At 44.1% G+C, this 11,910-nt stretch overlaps 1 protein-coding gene across 2 annotated transcripts in view; it reads left to right on the top strand.

Annotated features, from left to right (window-relative positions):
- Nucleotides 1-4,206, top strand: part of TAF15 (TATA-box binding protein associated factor 15) — a 37,885-nt gene extending 33,679 nt beyond the window's left edge. For both annotated transcript variants that reach the window (XM_054457332.2, XM_054457333.2), the window contains exons 13-16: nt 968-1,049; nt 1,169-1,257; nt 1,366-1,927; nt 3,878-4,206. In XM_054457332.2, the coding sequence (XP_054313307.1) occupies nt 968-1,049; nt 1,169-1,257; nt 1,366-1,927; nt 3,878-3,917 (773 nt within the window). In that variant the 3' untranslated portion in view covers nt 3,918-4,206. The remainder of the gene's footprint in view (nt 1-967; nt 1,050-1,168; nt 1,258-1,365; nt 1,928-3,877) is intronic.
- Nucleotides 4,207-11,910: the final 7,704 nt, after the last annotated feature.

The raw sequence follows: 11,910 nt of genomic DNA on the forward strand, positions 1-11,910 counted from the left end.
TGCCAGCTTTTTTTTTTTTTTTTTTTTTTAATTTATTTTTGAGACAGTTTCGCTCTTGTTGCCCAGGCTGGAGTACAATGGTGCGTTCTTGACTCACCGCAACCTCTCCCTCCCGGGTTCAAGTGATTCTCCTGCCTCAGCGTCCCGAGTAGCTGGGATTACAGGCATGCGCCACCAAGCCCAGCTAATTTTGTATTTTTAGTAGAGATGGGGTTTCTCCATGTTGGTCAGGCTGGTCTCGAACTCCCAACCTGAGATGATCTGCTTGCCTTGGTCTCCCAAAGTGCTTGTATTACAGGTGTAAGCCACTGCACCCAGCCCAGCTTCTTTATTTCTACTGGATTCATATTCTTGTCTTTTTTCTTTTTTCGTTTTCCGGGTGGATGTTACTGTGGCGTTTGCATTCATATTCTCACATTTGGAGTTTTTGTCTTCTCACCTAATCTTCATCATGGAGATTCTGAAACTAAGTAGGGTATAGGTTAGGCATCCTAAGTTTGAAAATCTGAAATTGGAAATGCCCTGGAATCCAAAACTTTGAGCACCGACATAATGCTCAAAGGAAATGGTCATTGAAGCATTTCAGGTTTTGGGTTTTTGGATTTAGGCTGCTCAACTCGCAAGTATAAGGCAAATATTTCAAAATCTGAAAAATCCAAAATCAGAGACACTTTTGGTCCCAAGTATTTGGGGGAAGGGATACTCAACCTGTATTATAGAAAATGGACTTTGAAGTTTTCTAGTGCATTATTAGCACTGTGTTGTGTGCCTAGGGTCTGTTTTCAAGATCCTCTGTTTACTAAGTACAAGACCCAAATCAAAGAACTACAAAGTCCTGCTATAAGGGGTTAATTTGCAGAGTGCTGCCTAAGTATTGATGGGTACCTACTCTTATGTAATCTGATGCTTTTCTTCTGTTTTGTTAATGTCTGCTGCTGATTTTTCTCCCCTGGCCCCATCCCCCTAGGCCGTGGAGGATATAGAGGTCGTGGAGGCTTTCAAGGGAGAGGTGGAGACCCCAAAAGTGGGGACTGGGTTTGCCCTAATCCGTAAGTGTCTTGTTTACTTTGGTGACAGTAGGGGTTGGGATTGGGGCTGGAGGGTGCAGAAAGGGGTTCTGATTCCATTAGAAACTATCTAGGAGCATTATATTTTCCTCCTTTCTTAGGTCATGCGGAAATATGAACTTTGCTCGAAGGAATTCCTGCAATCAGTGCAATGAGCCTAGACCAGAGGACTCTCGTCCCTCAGGAGGAGGTGGGTCAGCCTTTTAATAGCATCTGCATCGTGCTTATCTTCTGACTAGCATTAAGGGGGCTTTACGTTGTTTCTGCTGGCCTCATTGTTTGCATTTCTACCTTGCAGATTTCCGGGGGAGAGGCTACGGTGGAGAGAGGGGCTACAGAGGTCGTGGGGGCAGAGGTGGAGACCGAGGCGGCTATGGTGGAGACAGAAGTGGGGGTGGCTATGGTGGAGACAGAAGCAGCGGTGGTGGCTACAGCGGAGATAGAAGTGGGGGTGGCTATGGTGGAGACAGAAGTGGGGGTGGCTATGGTGGGGACAGAGGCGGCGGCTACGGTGGGGACAGAGGAGGCGGCTATGGAGGAGACCGAGGAGGTGGCTATGGAGGAGATCGAGGTGGCTATGGAGGAGACCGAGGTGGAGGCTATGGCGGAGACCGAGGAGGCTATGGAGGAGACCGAGGAGGTTACGGAGGAGATCGAGGAGGTTATGGAGGAGATCGAGGAGGCTATGGAGGAGACAGAAGCCGGGGGGGCTATGGAGGAGACCGTGGTGGTGGCAGTGGCTACGGTGGAGACCGAAGTGGAGGCTATGGAGGAGACAGGAGTGGTGGCGGCTATGGAGGAGACCGAGGTGGGGGCTACGGAGGAGACCGAGGTGGCTATGGAGGCAAAATGGGAGGAAGGTGAGTATTAGAATGTATTAACCTTTTTACCTCACTGCACCTAGATTGCGGGGTTTGAACCACATTTTCTTTTTAACAATTTTTTGGAACTTGAATTTCCCATTGCCAGTTCTCTCAGGATGGAGAAGATGATTTAGTTTCCTGCTTAGCAATTTCTAAAATTTTGTTTTGGAACTTTTTATTTTTTAACTTTAATTTTTATTTTTTAGAGACAATAAAAATTAAATTTAGTGACAGAGACAGGGTCTTGCTCTGTCATCCAGGCTAGAGTGCAGTGGTATGATCATAGTTCCTTGTAACCTCAAACTCTTAGACTCAGGCAATACTCCTGCCTCAGTCTCCCAAGTAGCTGGGACTATATAGGTGTGTCCCACCATACCTCGCCAATTTTTTTAATTTTCTGTAGAGACAGGGTCTCACTATGTTGCCCAGGCTGGTCTCAAACTCCTGGCCTCAAGCATTCCTCCTGTCTTGGCCTCCCAAAATGTTTGGATTACAGATGTGAGCCACAGCACCTGCTGGAAATTCTTTTTTCTTTTTTTTTTTTTTTTTGAGATGGAGTCTTGCTCTGTCGCCCAGGCTGGAGTGCAGTGGCGCGATCTTGGCTCACTGCAAGCCCCACCTCCTGGGTTCACGCCATTCTCCTGCCTCAGCCTCCCGAGTAGCTGGGACTATAGGCGCCCACCACCACGCCTGGCTAATTTTTTGTATTTTTAGTAGAGACGGGGTTTCACCGTGTTAGCCAGGATGGTCTCATCTGCTGACCTCATGATCCACCCGCCTCGGCCTCCCAAAGTGGTGGGATTACAGATGTGAGCCACCGCGCCCGTCCACCTGCTGGAAATTCTTATTCATAAATCTTTATTTGTTTCGGTGTATCTGTGTGTGTATTATTTTTTTCTCATAAAGATAATGAGATTGAGAGATAATAACTTGAAACTGTGTAAATCAGGAGTTCCTAATCTAAGTGAAGGAACATACCTTTCATAGGGTGGTTCTTTTTCAAATCATATATACTACCCTGCAGTTGTTTTTCTGGAGATTCTGATAACTTTTCCAGATGAAAACCACTGATGGGAATGCCTTGTGCACATGAATGGTGTAGAGGCAGAAGAACTTGAAGACCAATGATAGAAAGTAACTTCAATTATTATACTAAGGACCTGTATGCCAGCAGCAATATAAGGCAGTGACAATTAGTATAGAATATGGTTAAGAGCATGAAGTTGGGAAGCAGACTGTCTGGGTTTCAATCCTAACTCTGTGTGATCTTAGGAAAGTTACTTAATCCTTTGGAGTGTCAGTACTCTTATCTGTAAAATGGGGCTAATAAGACATCCTTTTTAGACTTGTATTAGATTACGTTGTATTAGTTGCTGGCCCATAGTAAGCACTATATAATTTTTAGCTATTAGTAATTATGAGTAACCTAATTATCATCTATTGAACACTTCTTAATGTGTGGCCAATACTGTAAAGTGTTCTTATATTCTTTAGTTCTAGTCCTTCTGTCATCCCTATGAAGTAGGTATACTTCCCATTTTACAGAGTCAGAGTCATTTAGTGTAACTTTTCCAAGGTCACATAGTAAGTGGCAGATCCAGAATTCATACATGTAAGTGCTTGGCCATTCCACTATGCCACTCTCCTATTTAGAGTGCTGGAACTGGGACAGTTTCTGATATTCTGAAATACTTGTGGTTTGGAGTCTTTAGGAGGAAAATTTTTAAGAGAGTGAAGCAAAGCTTCTTCTAGGAACTTTGTGAATCTTAAAGCTGGTAAATTAGACATTTAAGTATCTTCTAGGAGTATAGAAATAAATGAGGCATGGTGTCATTCTTTAGAAATTGTCTAGCTGATGCCAATCACTAGTACCCTGAAGAAGTGTCTAATGCCTCCCCGTTGGTAGAAAATTAGAATTTAGTCCGGCTCTTTATTTTTCATTCCTAGAAACGACTACAGAAATGATCAGCGCAACCGACCATACTGATGACTGTTTTGAATGTTCCTTTGTCTCTGACATGATCCATAGTGAAATTGCCAGAGTTTTGCCTGCTGCTTTCCTCGTGGCCTCTTCTTGGGTAGTGAAATTAAGTGACATTTGGATTTTTATTTGGGTGGGAGGGCTGGGACAGTTTTTCTTTTAGAAATGTCTGTTGAGATTTCCCCCTTTAGTTTCCAACCTTCTCCCCAACCCTTGGAGCTAAATGCGTTGTAAAATATTGCCAAAATGAAAAGTGTTTTGTAATACTGCAATAAAAGCTGCTTGTTTTTGTGGACTTTTGTACATATTAGTGCATTGTTCTGTCACACTCAGGACTCAGTTACATTAGACTCTAATCCTAAAGAATTAGGGAATGAATTATATACTTCAGTAAATTAAAATGTTACTTTAAACAATATTTATTGAGCTCCTACTGTGTTTAGTGGTTCCCAGGAATGACTACAAGTCAGACTCACCTGAAGAGTTTGTTAAAATTAGATTCCTAGGTTGTTAAATTTAGATTCCTAGATTCCCAGCCCCCTAGGTCTGCTGGATCAGAGCTCAGTGAGGTATGGGGAGTTAGGGCTGGAAATACTTATCTAGATCAAGGTTACTAGGTGATTTTGATATAGTTATTTAGTATCAATTGACAACGATTTATTTAGGGGAGTGTTTTAGATGCTGGGAATATGAAGTTCCAAGGAAAAGAAAGAATTTACAAGCCAGGGTTAAGATGGCAACATATGTATGTTATTTGCTGTTTATTAGAGAACTATTTATTCTACTCTTAACTATGGGTAAGGCACTGGATCAGATTCTAGATACGTTGCTGACCAAGTAAACAGAAAGCATAGTCAGTAAGTGCACCAGTAACAAGTACAAGGTGCTTAGAGGGCTGATTTGAAGGACACTAAATTTAGTCACATGGCAGTAGGGAAAGGCGAATGTGGAGGGAAGACTAGGAGTTCACTAAGTACAGAGGCTGAGAAAATAGTGTTCACTAAGTACAGAGGCAAGAAAATAGTGTTCCCAGAAGGAAACGACATGAACAAATCAGGAGCTAAGACAAAGAGTGGGGAGCAGGATCTGCACTTGAGGAGAATTGTATGTAGTTCTTTGTGACTGAAGGGAAGAGTTCAAGGGTGGTCATGCAAAAGAAGAGACTGGAGAGGTAAACAAGCTCTGTGACAAGGTCTTTGCAATTCACTTTTTACCTCCCTCCAAATAGGGAGTCATTAAAAGTTGGTAAATGGGTGTGGCATGATCTGATTTGAGTGGCATCAGATGGATGATGATTATGACTGCCTTGTGGGAAGGCTGGACTGGAGACAGCCAGGTAAGGGATTATATTGGCCTGAGGCTCAGATAGTGACTAGAGGAAAGGAGATAACTAGATTTGAAAAATCGAGAGAAATTTGACAGGATTTAGTTTGATGTCAGAAATAGCGGAGAAGGAAGAGTCTGGTTTCTGGCCTGCGTGATTGGGTAGATATGTTGTTCATTAGGAAAGGAACAGCTTTGCAGGCAAGATAGGAATTAATTCCGTTTTGAATGTGTTGAGTTCGGAGTACTCATGAAACTTCTAGGTAGAGACATAATTCTGCAACTCAGAAAGTAGCATTTAATGCCATGTTTCCCTGATTATCTGCCTTACTGAATTACATGTCTGCCTTCTCAGCTTGACTTCTACATGTTGGAAGTTTCTCAGGGCTTTTTCTAAGCCCCTTTTTCTTAATCACTTTTATCCTGGGCAAGCTTATCCAGGATATGGCTTTAAATACCATCTAATATGGTGATGACTACCAAATTTACGTCTCCAGTCCTGACTTCCCCCCCTCCCAGTTGCCTACTTGACCTTTGCAGTTGGATGTAAAATAATTGTGTTAAAAAAATGTGGACTGAATAGAACTTTCGAGCTTCCCTTCCAAATGTTTCTTCCTAGTGTTCCTAACCTACTCCAAAACAAATCTGTGAATGAGGCCTAGGCTCTTTTTTTGTTTTTTGTTTTGGAAACAGTCTTGCACTGTCATCTGGGCTGGAGTGCAGTAGCACGATCTTGGCTCACTGCAACCTCCGCCTCCTGGTTTCAAGTGATTCTCATGCCTCAGCCTCCCGAGTAACTGGGATTACAGGCACCTACCACCATGCCCAGCTAATTTTTTTGTATTTTTAGTAGCGACAGGGTTTCGCTATGTTGGCCAAGCTGGTCTCGAACTCCTGACCTCATGTTCCGCCCGCATCGGCCTCCCAAAGTGCTGGGATTACAGGTGTGAGCCACCGTACCCAGAGGCTTGGGCATGTTTTAAAAGAGCCCCAGGTGATTCTAGTTTTTGGAGACAATATATGGAAAGAGAAGAGCCTAGGAGGAAACTTGGAGAAATACTGACATTTAACAGATGAGCAGAAGAGGATCCTAAAACAGACTACAATGGGAATGGCCAGTGAGGCGTGGTCAGTGGAACCCAAAGGAAGAATGAATTTTAGGAAAGGAGAAGCTAATAGTATCAAGTACTTAAGCCAGGCTACGTCATGTAAAGGATAGAAGGCATTCATTACATTGAGCAACATAGTTACACATTATTTTAGCGCAGGGTTTCTCAACCTTGATACTGTTGATATTTTGGGTTGGAAAATGCCCTGTGGGATGCTGCCCTGTGCATTGTAGGATGTTTAATAGCATCCCTGGCCTCTACCTACTGGATGCCAGTAGCAGCCCTTACCTCTCCATGTTGTGACAACTAAAAAATGGCTTCAGATGGCCACTAGGGGGCAAAATTGCTCCCTGTTGAGAATCACTGCCTTAGCAAAAGCAGTTTGGGCAGAGAATTGAATTCTGAACTCAAACTGCAGTGGGATAATAGAAATGCATAATAGAAAGTTAATGAAAATTGGGGAAATGGATACAGGGAATGTGGACAAAGAATTTTGATTATGAAGGGTAGAGGAGGCATGATGTGAGAGGAGGAGGTAGCTAGATGGGGATACTGGCTTGTGGAAGGTTATTTTTAAGATGGGTGAGAATTGAGCATGTTTATACACTACATGGAAGGAAATTGAATAATTGATGTTCAGGTCCCTTGAAGGGGTGGCATCTAGAACGTTGGTGAAGGATTTGCCTTAGAAGAAGAGAATGCCTCTTGCATTGCAGTTGGAGGTAAGAATAGGTGTGGATGCCGATAGTAGTAAAAACGACTAACATTAATTGGGAGCTTTCTGTGTGCCAGGCACTGTTACAAGCAGTCTATGTGTGTTATCTCGTTTAACTCACAACAATCCTTTGAAGCTAGGAGATATCGGAAATACTTCACAGAAGAGGTAGATGGTGTAAATGATTTTGAATGCCATTGGGAAGGGGCTTTTTAGGGGGTACAGTAAGGAACAGAGGCACTGAGAGATTGAGCAGGTTGCCCAGATCAAATCTTTAGTAAGTGGCAGAGCCAGGATTCTAACCTAGGCATCTGCCTTAGAGCCTGTACTCTTATCTACTCTCGTGCTATAAACAAGGATGCGTATAGCCGAGGTGGCAGGAGGAAGTTGAGGTAATTCCATCTGATGTCTTTTTGTTTTCCTGATGAGAAAGTATAATAGTCTGCAGAGTTTGGGGAAGTAATATAATGGAAGGTTTTTGTTTTGTTTTGTTTTATTTTTTTGAGACGGAGTCTCGCTGTGTTGCCCAGGCTGGAGTGCAGTGGCACAAACTCGGCTCACTGCAAGCTCCGCCTCCCGGGTTCACGCCATTCTCCTGCCTCAACCCCTGAGAAGCTGAGACTATAGGCGCCCGCCACCATGCCCGGCTAATTTTTTGTATTTTTAGTAGAGACAGGGTTTCACCGTGTTAGCCAGGATGGTCTCGATCTCCTGACCTTGTGATCTGCCCGCCTCGGCCTCCTAAAATGCTGGGATTACAGTCATGAGCCACCACACCCGGCCGAAAGTTTTAAGAGATTGTAGGATATGTGAGGTTAGAAGAGAAGGCTTGACATATAACCACTGTGGGGATCAGGGAAGTGTGTGCCTAGGAACCCATAAATCTGCCAGGTGACAATAAGGGCTCAGTTAAAAGTAGGAGGCAAGCAGGCCAGGCGCGGTGGCTCACGCCTGTAATCCCAGCACTTTGGGAGGCTGAGGTGGGCTGATCACGAGGTCAGGAGATTGAGACCATCCTGGCTAATACGGTGAAACCCCGTCTCTACTAAAAATACAAAAAATTAGCTGGGCGTGGTGGTGGGCGCCTGTGGTCCCAGCTACTCGTGAGGCTGAGGCAAGAGAATGGCGCGAACCCAGGAGGCAGAGCTTGCAGTGAGCCGAGATTGTGCCACTGCACTGCAGCCTGGGCAACAGGCAGGAGGCAAGTATTCGGGGGTACCAGTCTGTATGGATATGTGATTTTTCAACAGCTTTGATAGCAACGTGGTTATAGAAGCAGAGGCAGTTTGATTTAGAGTAGAGGTTTTACTGATCAGAGATGACAAAAGTGAGGGTAGTGATTAATGGATGGGATCCAGGTTGAGTAAGAAAAAAAGAGGGAGGATGGAAGGAAGTCAGGAGCTTAGTGTGGGTGATGAGATTCAAAGAACTTGTGTGGATAATAAGAGCTGCACAGATTGAAGGTTGGGTCAGAAAGTGAGATGTGAACATTTTGGAGATAGAGCAATTCCTAGGGATGACAAAGGTTAGGTGTAACGTTGGAAGTGGATAGCTGAAGTGAATGGAAGAGAAATGTCTTTGTAATTGAGATGAAGGACTGAGGGGCTGGAATATTGAATGTTTGTCCAAAGGGATGCCATCAGCAAGGTGACAAGACTAAGAGTCAGGCAATGAATGAGAGGAAATGGAGAAATGGACCAATGGGTAATTGCTGATTGGAGAGCAGGATCCTCAGAGAAACACTGATTTTTTTCTTTTCTTTTCTTTTTTTTTTTAAAGATGGAGTCTCTAATTGTCCAGGCTGGAGTGCAGTGGCACCTTCTGGGTTCACTGCAACTTCTGCGTCCTGGGTTCAAGCGATTCTCCTGCTTCAGCCTCCCAAGTAGCTGGGATTACAGGTGCCTGCTACTGCACCCAGCTAATTTTTGTATTTTTATTAGAGATGGGATTTTGTTACGTTGGCTTGGCTGGTCTCAAACTCCTGACCTCAGGTGATCCGCCCACCTCGACCTTCCAAAGTGCTGGGATTACAGGCATGCGCCACCATGCCCAGCAGATTTTTCTTTTTATTTTCTTTATTTTTTATTTTTGAGACAGAGTCTCACTCTGTTATCCAGGCTGAAGTGCAGTGGCATGATCTTGCCTCACTGCAACCTCCCCCTCCCGGGTTCAAATGATCCTCCTGCCTCAGCCTCCCAAGTAGCTGGGATTACAAATGTGTTCCACCACATCCAGCTAATTTTTGTATTTTTAGTAGAGACAGGGTTTCACCATGTTGGCCAGGCTGGTTTTGAACTCCTCACCTCAAGTGATCCTTCTGCCTCGGCCTCTTAAAGTGCTGGGATTACAGGCATGAGCCACCGTGCCTGGCTGAAACACTGATTTTTATATAAATGTGCAAAACGGTGATATTGGGAAGGATTTAGGAGAATCAGCAACACCTGAGCGATTTCAGAAAGGGGCCCAGTCAATAGCCAGATTTCAGTTACAGCCTGAAAGATAGATGAGAAGGTTTGAGGGAGAGTGGAGGGTGTGAATGCTTTTTGTTTGCCATCAGAAGAAGCATCCAGAGATCCCATTAGAAAGGTTTGGGTTAGAGGAGAGAAAAGAGAGGGACTTAACATTTTGAATAGTGTCTGAGGATCAGTCCCAGTAACTGAGACCAGTGGGTGTCTTTGGACTATGAGAGAAGCCAGCTACTGCTTGGATAAAGTAGACTTCTAAGAGTGTTTGATCTAGGTAGCTTTGGTACTGGGAGGGCTCTGGTACATTGGTGGTGTACCAGATGGTGACTGCTCTGTGAAAACCTTTTTGCCCCTCACTGCCATCTTGTCTTCTTGTGGGGACTGGTGAAATTAGGATTGAGGTGCTACTAACTAGGCAGATATTTGTATCTGGTTGAATAATAAGACGTCCTCTGGAGATACCTAAAAATATGGAGGTGGAGTGGTTGGGGATCTGTGGGCAGGATTTTGCAGAAGTTGAGTTTGAATTATGTAAGGCCATGTTTTGTACTCACAGGCTTTTGAGGTGCAGGGAAATTTGGGTTATGTTGCTCATGGACCCAAAGCAGTGGAGTGGGCAAAAGAGGAACATCTTTCCTATCATTGGACTTTGGTGTCATAATATTAGAGGGGTCCCCAGGCAGTGCTGCATACACTCAAAATAGTGAAACCACCCTTGATTTTTACTTACAGCTCGCTCACAGGCAAAACATGAATCTAGAAGTGATGCGGTAGGTTCGGAGATCATTCTGAGTGACACACTATACAGGTTTAGTATCCCTTATCCAAAATGCTTGAAACCAAAAGTGTTTTGAATTTCAGAGTTTTTTTTCAGAGTTTGGAGTATTTACATTATACTTATAGGTTGACTATCTGTAATCCTCAAATCCAAAATGCTGCAATGAGCATTTTCTTTGAGTGTCATGGTGGTATTCAAAAAGTTTCTAGTTGGAGCATTTTGGATTTTGGGATTAGGAACGCTCAGCCTGCACTGATTTCAGAATAACTGTTGGGACTACTGTAGAACCTGGGGTGCGGGGAAGTAGAAGGGAGCGTCTGTTTTATTTTGACTTTTCTATGCTTGAGGGGAAGAACTTGACCTCCCAGTAAATCAGTAGGATTGGGGGAAGAAGAGGGGTGGCAGGAGACAGCCGTTTTTAACCTCTGATGGTCACAGGCTCACATGACAACATTAAAGAGGAAAGGAGAGAAAAGTTCCTATTTGATTGTTTACTATGTAATGACAGGCACTGTTAACCTTTATGGTAATCCTCATAGGAGCTTTCTGAGGTAATAGGTATTATTATTTTCATTTTATAGGTGAGGAAACAAAATCACAAAGGTTAAGTATTAACCTTTAATAATAATAACTTGTTCAAAGTTAAAAGTGATTAACTGGCCAGGTGCAGTGGCTCACGCCTGTAATCCTAGCACTTTGGGAGGCCAAGTCAGGCTGATCACGAGGTCAGGAGATCGAGAACATCCTGGCTAACACAGTGAAACCCCGTCTCTACTAAAAATACAAAAAATTAGCCGGGCGTGGTGGTGGGCACCTGTAGTCCCAGCTATTCTGAAGGCTGAGGCCGGAGAATGGCGTGAACCTGGGAGACGGAGCTTGCAGTGAGCCGAGATTGCGCCACTGCACTCCAGCCTGGGCGACAGAGTGAGACTCTGTCTCAAAAAAAAAAAAAGTGATGAACCTTAGGATTAGATATCAGATTTGTCTGACTCCAAAGTCTGGGCCTTTCCTTCTTGATAGGGGTTGTAGCTTGTTGGGATTGGTAGGTCCTGTTGGCAAAGGGAAACTAAAGCTTCAGTAGAAATAGGGGAGAAATTAAGGCAGTTTTAGAGAATAAAAAGGGTCTTTCAAAGGGAATGACCTAGAGAGTAAATAGGGTCTTTCAAAGGGAATGACCTAGAGAGTAAATAGGATCTTTCAAAAGAAAGGGTAGAAAGCAGGTACCTAGATTGAAGAGGCAGCAGGGAGGATGGTTGGTTCTGATTAAAGCTTAATTATCTCCTGACCACTGGTAGGAAGGTGGGGGGTGAGGGCAAGTTAGTAAGAGGACATGATCCAAGCTTTCCAGCATTTTTCTCCTAGTTTTCTCTCTCTAGGCAGAGACTCTTCTCTAGCTTTGCCATCAAATTCTGGACACAGATAAGCACTTGATTTAGGGAGGCAGGCTGGCCGTCCAGGGAAGCTTTGGCTCTGTCCTTCCCTCTTTCCTCTGGTAGAAGGGCATGTGGCTGAGTAGAAAGTATACCCAGGCAGGAATGAGGAGACCTGTGTTCCATTGGAGCTTCTGATGAACAGAAATGGCAGTAGTGATTCAGAGAAATGTGGTAGG

This window comes from Pongo pygmaeus, chromosome 19 (assembly GCF_028885625.2).
Source record: "Pongo pygmaeus isolate AG05252 chromosome 19, NHGRI_mPonPyg2-v2.0_pri, whole genome shotgun sequence".
NCBI lineage: Eukaryota > Metazoa > Chordata > Mammalia > Primates > Hominidae > Pongo > Pongo pygmaeus.